The sequence below is a fragment of the Syngnathus leptorhynchus genome, chromosome 8 (assembly GCF_054491065.1).
Source record: "Syngnathus leptorhynchus isolate UIUO chromosome 8, UIUO_Slep, whole genome shotgun sequence".
Taxonomy (NCBI): Eukaryota; Metazoa; Chordata; class Actinopteri; order Syngnathiformes; family Syngnathidae; genus Syngnathus; species Syngnathus leptorhynchus.
In genome coordinates this window covers 8387321-8399579 of record NC_141202.1, presented here as the reverse complement: position 1 = coordinate 8399579, position 12259 = coordinate 8387321, and the positions used below count along the sequence as shown (strand labels likewise).

Genomic DNA, 12259 nt, shown 5'->3' with positions numbered 1-12259 from the left:
GTTGTTAGAGCTTTGTTCTTGTTGCCAAGTTCCTGACGTTTCTGTCAGTCATCTGATTCTCATTTGAATATGCTGGTGGTGTTTTTGAACGCTGCCTCATATTGCTTGTGTGTTTCAGTGTGAATGAGAGAATGTGTTCTGGTAACATTTCAAACACACAAAAAAGAATCTTTTATGATTATTAAAATTTCTCAATTTGTTTTACTTTTTTTCTATTTGGAACTACTTTTCTTCTATGAGTTATTGCCATTCTTTATAAATAAAACATGGTCAGGCAATAACAGTGGAATAGTGGCTAGAACTGACATTAGGAATTCCGGTGGAATTAATGTAAAATTCCTGACTTGTGTTTAGTTTCTTTTTTGTTTGTTTTATTGAAGCAATTGGGGCTTACTGGATTTCATTACTTGGCAGCACCCAACAAAGGTTGCTGCCTAAATGCCTGCTGAATAAATCAAGAGTATGTAAACAACAGTAAGAGAGGAGGTGTAGTTCCAGGACTCGTTTGAACTCAAATAGAATGATGTTCTCCAGACGAGTGAAGGTAGGCACATTGAAAACGTGCGCAACAACAACAGTGATGGTCAGAGGTTCAAATTAGGGTTAGGGTTTCAAACTAGGGTTTCAAAATAGGGGTAGGGTTTCAACCTAGGGTTTAAAACTAGGGTCAGGGTTTATAAACTAGGGTTAGGGTTTCAAACTAGGGTTTCAAACTAGGGTTAGGGTTTCAACCGAGGGTTAGGGTAAAATTTCTGTTGTGTTTTTAAAGCATTTTCTTTGGCCAGAACAGCATATGGTGGAGGAAATCCATTTTAGACTCGATGGTATGATGTCCACGTTTACGACGTAACTCAATTGACATAGTGATTGTTGTAACTGTAATGTTAGACAGCATAATAACTACTTGTTGAAAATGTGAACTTTGTGGTCATAGTGCTCTTGTGGGTTTGAGAAGGCACCAGGGATTTATTGTTTGTGGATGAGGAGAAGGGTTTTAAATTGGTTTCTGAATGTCTAAAGATGCCAATGTTGTAAAGGCATCACTGGAGAAAAACATTTTGTTCTGCAGCATCTTACTGTTTTTGCACTGCGTGTAGTGATGCCCATTGGCAGCGGTGAGCTATCCGGGTCGAGTGAGACGAGTTGTGCTTAAACCACCTTTTCTAGGTCTGTCTCTATGTGGAGCAAGCAGAGTTATCCCTAAACAGGGCTGCTGGGTCACCCAGGGCCCTGCCGGGCGATGCTGATGTGATGATGACATAGTTGTATAAAGGCCCATTTCCAGCAACCATCCCTCCAGTGTTCTAATGGTCCATTTTGTTTTCTAATTGTGTTAGAAGGCTAATGGATGATTAGAAACCCCTGAATTATGTTATCTTGGAAAACACTAAATCGTCCGGGTGACCCCAAACTTTTAAATGTGTAATTTATGCTCCAATTATATTCATACAAACAGTGCAAAGCGGATCAATAGAGTAGTTTAGTTTTTGGCAACAATATTAAACTAGACCAAGTTGTCATTTGTCATTTATTTGTTTGCAACCCCTCAAAGGAAAATTCCATTCACATTAATCATACATATATTTCTTTCATACCATACAGAGAAGCAGACCAAATACATGCAGACTTTCAGGAAGAGCTGTCAAAGTAATGCCATGCACAAGTGGTACTGTGCACTAGAACTTTGAGAGGGAGCGGGGCCTTGTTTTACATTAAGTCATATTTAGATTGACCAACACAGAAGAGGATAAAATAAAAAAATACCACTCACCATTACGCTAAATGTAAATTCTAAACAATATTTATAATATCAACAAGTTAGTATTTATACTAACAAATGTTGGATATCATTGTGGAATTAAATCAAGGCCTATTGCAATGCACTTGAACAAGGCTATACCCTGAATACCAGGCCACTGTGCTTCTGTTGCGAATAATGAACTTCCAATTTTATATTTTTAGACTCCTAGCCACAGACAAAAAAAAATACTTCCTCGTCCTCTATTTTCTTCCAAAAGCTGTCAGTCAGTGAGGAAGCTTGATGAGACATGACCTAAAGAAAATGGTAAAATCAGGTTTAGTATAATCCTGCTACCTACATACAATAGTTTTGTTTTCAATTTGGTAACCAGACATTATTTATCCCTCTAGAAGTGCAGTATTGAAAGTATTGGATTAATCAATAAAAATATTGATCGTCATTTAAATGTTTATAAACCTTATTTCATTCAGAATTGTCAAAATCTGTGAAACTCTCGACAGTAACCATCTACTGATTGGCATAGTCCTCCATGAGAGCATGGGTGAATGAATGAATGCATGAATGAATGAATGATGAATGAGTGAATAAATAGATGAATGAACAAACAAACCATACTCTATGTAAACTTGCTGCTCAAACTTGAATAACTAATTTAGCCTTATGCAGTCAATGAAGGTTATTTTATTTTTCAGTGCCATATGTCGGTGATATAATGTAAAGGAGGGGCTGTACGAGGTCTTCTTATGAATATCGGGAATAGTACAAGTCATGTTTTAACTGTAAGTCTCTGTGTCTAAGTGCACATTTGTGCGTGTCTGTCTGGCTGATATCACTACAGTATGTTGTGTTTAAAGTGTCCAGGTCCAGACTTGCTTTGTGACGCTCAGGCCGGTCTCCGGCCTCATCAATCACAATGAGGGCCCCTCTGCACTTCTGGGATATTGCGCTCTTCTTCGGTTGTGGTAGAATGGACAGAATTTTTCAGATTCCTATCATCTGAGGTGCTTATGATTTCCTGTTATGTTGTCGCTGTCCTTTTGGTCTTGACTGGGACCACGTCACAGTCTATGCTTTAATGCTAGTGTCTAGTCATTATGCTTTGGTGTAACCTAAGATTTCTTTTGTGGGTACGAGGCAAATAAGGACTTTTTCCTTTGAACGGTAGATGAAAATCTTAAACCTAAATTAAAGAAAAACTTACATATGAGGTTTCAGTGACATATCAATTAACCTTCTGCCTCTGTTAGAAATGATCTGGTGATTAGCGTTAGAAACACTTTAAAAACAACAATACAATATTAGGCAAAGGAATTGTTAACTGTAGCTCTTAATGAGGACATTACATCTCTTCACACTTCATATTTGCAGCAGTTCTAATTAACTCGTAAATCATTGACACGTGTCACGTTCAGTACGTGTTCTACTGAAAAGTTTGTGAAGCTCGTTTCTTCTTCTGCGCAGGTACAGTATGTGGGTGGGTACAAATATACTTCATAAGTATAAAAGTTAAAACATCACGTGCTGAATGTTTTGGTTAAGCATTGCCATCTACAGTTGCCACGTGTCCTTTGACGCACTTGGCAGAGGAGAGTGAGACAGATGGGAGACTAATTGTTGTGTCTTTCTTGCTTGACTTGGATCATGACTTTGTTCTCACTTGTGTTGGAACCGCATATTGCCCCTATATCTTTCATTGCCTAATTTCAGTGACTATTGTAATTTCATTCAATTCTGACCTAATATACTTCATTAACCAAAGTCATCAGAAGGAGAAACTCAGAGCAAACTTACATAAAACAATGTAAAAGGAAAAGTTTAAAGGTCCAGAACTTGACAGGAATTGGCAGGTCCATATAAATTAAACACAATAATAAAAACTCTAGTCACAGGTTTAAAACCCACCATAGCCGATAGTATTGGAACAGTGAGCCCAATTTCTAGTTGGCCAATTTCTGGAGACTGAAAACATTTGATTGACATCAAGTGATCAATAGTGCAGCTTTCTATTTGCATTTCTATTTCTATTTGAATTGGTTTCACAACTTTGAAGTTAGCACCATTTGTTTTTGACCCACCCATTTTTCCACGTGAGCAAAAGTGTTAGAATGTGACTAAATGGTGTGTTTTGTTATCTAGGTGTTTCCTATTTTATTGATCATGTAAATATTTTGTTCTTTAATGTTTATGTGATTTGGGCTTCGCCCAAGAAAAGAGGGAAGAATACTCAAGGCCAATACAAGCCACATTAAATTTTGTGAAGAAATAAAGCACCAATCAAAGAAAAAAAACATCCACTGACAAGAAAATCATGCTGGACTCTAAAAGACCCTAAAACATCTGCTATTGATACAAGCAATCAACATCAGGGCATAAACCAAAGTACTAGAGTTTGCTTTGTGGCAAAGTTGATGAGGTGGTGATTAACCATCAACAAAGTGATGGCAAAGCTAAATTTGAGAGAAAGCAAGAACTGCTCATGATCCCAAACAAGCTCATCTGTGAAAGATGTGAGAGCAACTGTTTCCAACCACCAAAGAAACCTAAGGACCAACCGACAACTTGAGCTAGGAAGCAAGGGGATAGGCCTTCACAAAAAAAGTGCAAGAAATGAAGCCATTAAATATGACCCAATTACTGTTCTTATAATGTTTTTCTGTTTTGTCCAACTTGCCACATATGTGAAAGTGTCGCATTACTGTTGGCTGGGCTGACCTAGATGAAACCTTAAGTGGTACACTTTTGGAAATAGGTTGCTGCATCTCAATGTGGACAACTTTTGCACCCAGTGCTCATGCTGCAAGGAGCTGTGTCATTGTGTCATATATTCAAAAGTGTTTTGCATTTTCATATGCTGCACCACATTGCCCTTGCAGTGAACATGTGAATATTTTTGCTCACGTGTGATTGTGGCCATTTAGCAAGTACTTGATGGTTTGACTTTCTAAACTGCATTGAGCGAGATATTGAAGCATTTGTCCTTGGGGTGTCAGCCATTTAATTTACATGCACTCCTTCCATTGTACAAATGCAAAATTTAAGGCTTTTTTGGAGGGAGGGGTAAAGACGTATGAATCCAGACCAGCGTGTTGAACAGACCACAGGGGAAGTGTATTCACACTAATGTAAACAAAGAATGAGAGAGTTTTTTTCGTGGGTTTGTGGTTTACAATCAATGAAGAGAAACTGAACAAGAGCCTATTGATGAATGGTAAATGACGTTTTTAGGTTGAGCATGTGAATGTGATCATCTCATTTTCAATTGCTCCCAAGTCAACACAGCTGTGTTATGGTAGAAATGGTAGGGAGGACAATAAAAGGAGCCAGACCTGGCACGTGCAGTTGGAGTGGCTGCTACGTGGCTGAAGCCGAGTCACACGTAGCAAAGCAGCAAGCTGGCAGACAGAATGACAGCTTGTTTTCACTGGCCTCTGTGGATAGATAGCATGGGGATCTGAGGGGATTGTGATACCGGGGATGGAAAATGAATAGGAATGAAAATACCAATGATGAATAATGCAAAGAAGCAAAAAAGGTGAGCAGAGGGAAACAATTAGTCAATGAAGAAAGCAAGGTTTTATATTGGGGGGGGGGGGGGGGGGGCAGTGAGTTGGGAGGTATCTCCATATCTCCGGGTAGAGCTTCTTTGCCCATGTCATTTGAGGTTTAAGAAGGCTGGCCCTCTGATTGGTGGAGCGGGAATCAGCTCCCTTCCCTCCCCCCAGAAAAAAAGAGGTGCTACAGGCAGCTTCAGGCACAGTCGAAGTCACAGCTACTGAGGCAACATCCACATCTCTCTAGACAGACTAGCAAATGCCCAAGATCTGTTTGCCAAATTCAATTTTGAAGCGTGACCTATTGATCAATCCAATCACCGCATTGAGGACGAGTGCAAGTCACTATGGGCAGGCAGGGGCACGAGTCCTCTGCTTCAGCTGCTGGGATGCGTATCCAACGCTCTCAGAGTAAGATGAGCTTGTCTGCATCGTTTGAAGCGTTGGCAGTCTACTTCCCCTGCATGAACTCCTTTGATGAAGACGATGGAGGTAAGACGACACTGAGGGATGCTGTGCTTTAGGAAGAGAAGCATGTGGGATTAGTCGATTGTGTTTCAATTAACGTTGTGCTGTGGTTGTGCCAACATGTAATTCTGTTTGTCAACCAGGTTGTCAATCTGTCGTGAAATACTCAGCTAAACAATTTAGTACATGTGATGAGTGATTGATTAGATTTTTATTGTGCTGGAGGGATTTATACTTTTTACATTTGAATTATTTACAATAAAGAAGACACACACACAGGAATGATTTTCAATATGTTGAAGAAATTAATCCAGCAACATGCCAATGGCTTTTTCATCCATGTTACACATTGTCAAATCTGGTAAATTTCTGATTCCCTTGCCAACCATGTACAGGATTTATAACAATGTCGGCTCCATTATCCATTTTAAAGTGTGCAGCGGATTGGAAAACAATGCAAAATTAAGTATCTAGTTTAACACACCAAGTCACGCACCAAGGGAGCAAGCGAAACCAATTCATCTTGAAAAAAGCTCTAGCAACGTCTTGCTGTGTCATCAAACTGCAGGTTCATCAAACAACAGTATTTATAAAGACAGTATATGGGTATGCTGGGAGACCAAAAACATTTAGCATTCAGCTTTCAGAACTTTCTAACTAAAGCTTTGTTATATTAGCTTCAATTTATATCCAGTGTTGCTGTTTACCATGTTTTACTTGTTGTCGAGTACACACAAAAATAATTACAAGCAATATAATTCCTACCAATTACTGGGACCCTTTTCGAGCATGTATCGAAAAATATATTTTTTATATGACCTTTATATTTTGGCTCTGGTAGTTAGCCTACTTGTGCTTTGTTAATATTCACATATTTATATCAAAGGGGACTTCTGGACACTATACTTTGTTGCCTAATTGATTTTATATTTGTTCAGAGTGAGTACGTTTGAAAAGCAACAACTTGCAAGCTACTTAATTCTTGTTGTTGTATTGCGCAACTATACGGGTGGGAGTATTTTTCCATCCCTTAAACATTGCTGTGACGTAGGAATTCAGAAAGAGAATACTACGAAGCACCTGGACAAATATGTTAGCAGGAATATTACCAGTTCAAAATAGTACTCAGTGATGACGTGCAGCCAGACATCATTCAGTTTCTGTCACCATTGTTCCCATTGAAAATTGCAGTGAGCTGGATGAAGAGGCAAGCTGGATCACTGAGATTTCAAGGCTAAATGGTTTCGCATCTGTTTCTTCACATGCAGAATGCTGTATGTAGATCATGTCGAACTAGTAGCGAATTTTCCGGACTATAAGGCGCACTGGACTATTCTGAAGTGATAAGATAGACAATAACACGCTTTACTACGTATGTGATCATTATCATACTGGGTATCCCACACTATTATCTACATATACTGCACCCTTACAAAGTCAATGTAGATAGATTCAACTCCTGGGCTACTGACTTGCAGCGCTCCATATTTAGCTATATTTTTTTATCTCAGGCAGCATTTGTTAGTGAATCATTGATCATTGTAATGTACTTCGTTTAGTTGCGGTACGTCTGACATAGGTGCATCCATGCAGGCTGGGAGATGTGAGCATGTGAGCAGGCTGATGGAAGCAGTCAGCTGTCATGTTTGATCAGCCAGATGAGACAGATGTTGGATATTTGTAGATGGAAGCTTCAATATTGTCCGGTGTGACATGAACTAAGAGGAAAAAAAAATGTTGGTGTTTAATATTCAATGCCAAAAATGACAGAGTCTTTCTTTCTCTTGTGCTTTCCTTTATTATGTGCACAGAAGCAGGAGGCAAGAAATTGCGCAGCACTATCCAAAGGAGCACAGAGACAGGCTTGGCAGTGGAAATGAGGAGCAGGATGACCCGACAGGCCAGCCGAGAATCCACAGACGGCAGTATGAACAGCTACAGCTCCGAGGGAAAGTAAGCAGACAAAGCCTTCAAAGATTTCCTTTTTTTTTTATCTTCCTAACTCAATCCAGCTGCTTAGTTTATATTATTTGACATGGATATAGGTTTGTCTCCATGGTAACAAGTGTTTTTTTGTGCTCCAGTCTCATCTTCCCTGGTGTGAGGCTTTCTTCAGAAGCCCAGTTCAGTGATTTTCTGGATGGGCTCGGGCCCGCCCAGCTCGTCGGACGACAGACGCTGGCTACACCGCCAATGGGTAAGAATCTCTCTTGCTTGGAAGCCTAAAAACATTTAGAGTCATTTTCTGCTCCTGGTTCTTTGATCCCTCTTTAAATTATTAATATAAATCTTGAACATGTTTTTAGGTGACATCCAAATTGGCATGGTGGAGAAGAAAGGAGCACTGGAGGTGGAAGTCATAAGAGCTCGTGGCCTCGTGGGAAAACCAAGTTCCAAGGCACTGCCAGGTTAATAACAGGCTTTTTGACACGAAAGGCATCATGTTGACAAATAATGATGACATTTTACTTGACGTGTTTTATTTTCTCCTAGCACCCTATGTTAAGGTCTATCTTTTGGAAAATGGAGTCTGCATAGCCAAAAAGAAAACAAAAGTAGCAAGAAAAACCTTGGATCCTCTTTACCAGCAGCAACTGCCGTTTGAGGAGAGCCCCGGAGGGAAAGTTTTACAGGTGAGAAAAGCAAAAAAAAAAAAAGGATACCATGCCTGAGGTTGCCCCATGTGTTTGACTCTCGTGTTTTACATGGCTTCATTTTAGGTGATTGTCTGGGGCGACTATGGACGCATGGACCATAAATCTTTCATGGGAGCAGTTCAGATACTGTTAGATGAGCTGGACCTGTCCAACATGGTGATTGGCTGGTTCAAGCTCTTTCCTCCCTCCTCGCTGGTGGACCCAACTCTCGCCCCCCTGACAAGAAGAGCTTCCCAGTCCTCGCTGGACAGTTTCTCACGGTCATAGCAGCGTGCAGACTGATAGCGTTGTTGTAGCAGCCCAGTGTTGCGATGACAGGTCACGCCCCCCGGTTACACTGCATGCTTGATGTTGTGTCTTCTGAGCCTGTTTCTAGGGGTGCAAATGTGATCTTGTGTTTTGAGCAAAAACGTTGCACACGTGGTGCTTGTGGCGAAGCGCATCGCAAGCGCCTGGCGGCCAGGCTCGCCGGGCCATGTTGTTCTTGCTGTTGGAAGGAAACTGGAATGGACTCCTTAGCACGAGGAATCTGTCATTTCCAGCTTTTCATCCAATTCGAAGCCATGGGGGTCGGTACTGGGAACCGCGAAACGGGTTCTACAGAGATCCTTTTTCGAATGAAAAATAAATGTTTGTCTTTGATTTCCATTTTTGCTTTGATTTTATTTGTTTCTTTTTCCTGTTGTCGTTTTTTACGTCTGAATGGGGGTGACGGTGGTTTTCACCACCAGATGCTTGGTCGTGCCCCACCAACAGGTGAGGTTTTTGGAGACCATTACATAGGGTGAGGTTTGTCCCACCTTGAAGCCACACCCCCCAAATCCTAAAAGAAAAAAGCCTGCAGACTCTTGGTTTATGTGCTCAACTAAACTGTGCTGGAAACTCACCAGACAGCAGTAATCAGAGGCAATATTGCAGCGGCTACAAATCACCAATAATGAGTCAAACCCCCAGAGAAAAGATGTGCAATCTACCATCTTGAGTTCATTCTTTCTCTTTTGATATACAGTATTGTATGAAAAAAAAAAAATATCTGAGAAAAATATATTTTCCCTTTTTAGTTAATTTGCATGAATACAAATTTAGCTGAAGACTATTTTTGTTTCTGGAGGCTGTAACATGCAAAAAAGATGAAGAAAAAGAAATAAAACAGATCAGCCATTTCAATTTCAACAATTTTATATTATTTTTTAAGATACATTTCACTAGTGCATGGTTTTCAAGGGGAGTGAATGCAACATCATGATTAAAAGAGACAAGTCATTGTTTATCAGTCCAGACCATTCATGAGTCAGTAAGATAAGGCTAACAAAAGGAACATTTTGGACTATTTAACAGATAATGTTTTACGACAAAAAAAAAAGTGATAATGACAATAAATGTAAATGACTTATTTCATTGTGAAAAAAACTCAGATAAAGATGATGTGAAAATGTACATGTTTCTCTTTTTATTCCTTCTCCCAGGGTACTTCACATTGTACGACTCATTTCTACCAATGTCCCCTGATAGTGTTTGGATTTGGTCTGGGCCAGATCTAGTTATTTTACAGTTCTATATTGTTTTGGTATGCATTTAAGTTCAAATTTGATTTCTTTAACAAGCATGTTGAAAAGGATTCTCTGCAACATGGCTTGGGCACACCTTAAAGTAACTCAGCATGTTTTGATATAGGATGATATTTGGAATTTTTGCAGTTTCTTGTACAGTGCATGTCAACGTCCATTCATTTTTCTCCCTCACGTTAAATTCAATGCTACACCTAATTACGTTCCAATCATCCATTGACCAATTATTAAAGTTTTTAACAAGACATTCCACTCCCAAGGTCATATATATATTTTCTTTGCAGATATTGAGGAAAAAAAAGTGACATGGAAAATATTTTCTACTTAATGGAGTTGAGACGTTGTGATTACAAGTGTATTTTGTTTCAGTATTGTTGACCAACATGCAAAAATATTCTGTATTGGTACAGCAAAAGGTCTATACTGTACGTAATCAAGAGGCAGCAAACCTGTAAAAAAAAATGTGTTGCTGGAGTTCAATACAAGCACTGTTTATGAGATGAGCTAATCACAAGTTCAAATAACATGGAATATTGCCACAGAATTTTTTTCTTGTTTTAATGAAAATGACATTTATTTAGTATATTTTTGTTAGTTTTCTTTTAAAAGCCAAGACCTGATTATTTTTTATTTTCTATTTTTAGTAATAAAAACGTCTCATGTCTGGGAGGCTAATGAATCGTATAGCTGCAGTATGTCTGAATGAAAATGAATTGGGGCATTATTCCTTTTCCACACGGAGATAAAGAATTTTAATGTCCAAGGATTTTTGTTTTGTCACTGTAACAATCTGCAGTATAGAGTTTACTTTTTGATTTCCATTGTACATACATAGATAGATGTCAGATTTTAAATAAACACAACACTCTTCTGGAGCAGGAAAAATGCCTCACATGATGAAAAAGACATAAGTTATTTATGCTTTTGAATGCCTTTTAATTTTCTCTTTTTGTGCAATGTGTTAATGCCAAGGCTATGTCTTGGTTAAGTATGGTTGAGTACAGAGATTTATGTAAGTTATTTTTCAAATTAAAAATAAAAAAATGATATTACACTAATTCTGATTGCTGTGTGACTGTAGGTTTTAGAACAAACAGCATGCATGCACTCTTATTGGTTTATTGTTAAACACGTATCCATATATTTTTCTATCTCGCTTATCCTCATTGTGGTCATACGTGACCTGCTTTCAAGCTGACTTGAGGCCAGAAGCAAGGTTTAAAGCAAGTCTAAACTATGGAAGGAATAATAAAGATTTCATGTGTATTTCTGTGCACAGTGTTTAAATCAGATTAACAGAATGTCTGCTTTAGTGGTAGCCATCATCAGAGACGCACTGCTTGCTTCTATTTGTGGAAACACAGTCCGGAGTCAGTGATTGTAAATACTTAATTTATTCATTCATTCATTCATTCATCTTCCAAACAGCTTATCCTCACAAGGTTTGCGGGGATGGTGGAGCCCAATAAATTTACTTTAATTAGAAGTTCATAGACAACGCTGTGTGGATGAAGTGCATGAACAAGTCTCCAGAGAAACCCGAGAAACGTTTTGGAAAATAGCCACAGCTTACAAAACAGTTGGACAGGGCACTCGTTTTCAGAAATAAGCAGTCACATGGTTTCACAGTACGTTCACACTTGATAGGGAGGCATCCAGCCACTCCATAAACCCATCTATTACGATACAAGGAATTCAAATGTAAATTTTTATGCTTGAGTGCTGTAGTAGCGTTTAGCAATTTATTAATTGTTTTGTTTGGGTTTTTGGTTTTAATTGTATATGTAGCTTTCGTGACTGATTCTTGTTTTATAAATTGTGTGATGTAAAGAGAAGAAGAGCAAATATGAACCAGATATTTATTGTTGCCCTGTCAGCTTTGCGCATGCCAATATAGCAAATAGTGAGATAGTTGACCTGGTGTTTGTCATTATACGACACAAACTTGTTGAACTACTCACATGACTCGTCTCATGTCATTCAGACCTCTTTGGGAGGCTCCTGTAGTACATTTGCTGTCTTGAAGAAGCCCAAAAAGTGTCAGCTCTGAGACATTACAGTCAATTTATTATTTTGAAATTAATTCCTCTGTGTTTGAAAAGACATTAGAAGACACTGTAAATCTGTCTCCTTCCATGTTCCCTCCAATTCTCTAAGAAGTTAGCAGAGCTTGATTTGTAACCTATTGGCAAGATTGCCAGATTCCTCAGAATCAGGCTGCTGGAAAAAGTCTCAGATGGTCCTGAATTGTGC

General features: G+C 39.0%; 1 protein-coding gene across 20 annotated transcripts in view; it reads left to right on the top strand.

Annotated features, from left to right (window-relative positions):
- Positions 1-11005, top strand: part of rims2a (regulating synaptic membrane exocytosis 2a) — an 88739-nt gene extending 77734 nt beyond the window's left edge. For 19 of the 20 annotated variants that reach the window (XM_085918374.1, XM_085918367.1, XM_085918363.1 and 16 more), the window contains 5 exons: positions 7593-7734; positions 7866-7978; positions 8088-8189; positions 8275-8414; positions 8502-11005. In XM_085918374.1, the coding sequence (XP_085774500.1) occupies positions 7593-7734; positions 7866-7978; positions 8088-8189; positions 8275-8414; positions 8502-8705 (701 nt within the window). In that variant the 3' untranslated portion in view covers positions 8706-11005. Of the gene's footprint in view, positions 1-5360; positions 5806-7592; positions 7735-7865; positions 7979-8087; positions 8190-8274; positions 8415-8501 lie in introns of those variants that run through there. The other variant, XM_085918373.1, reaches the window with a different exon arrangement.
- Positions 11006-12259: the final 1254 nt, after the last annotated feature.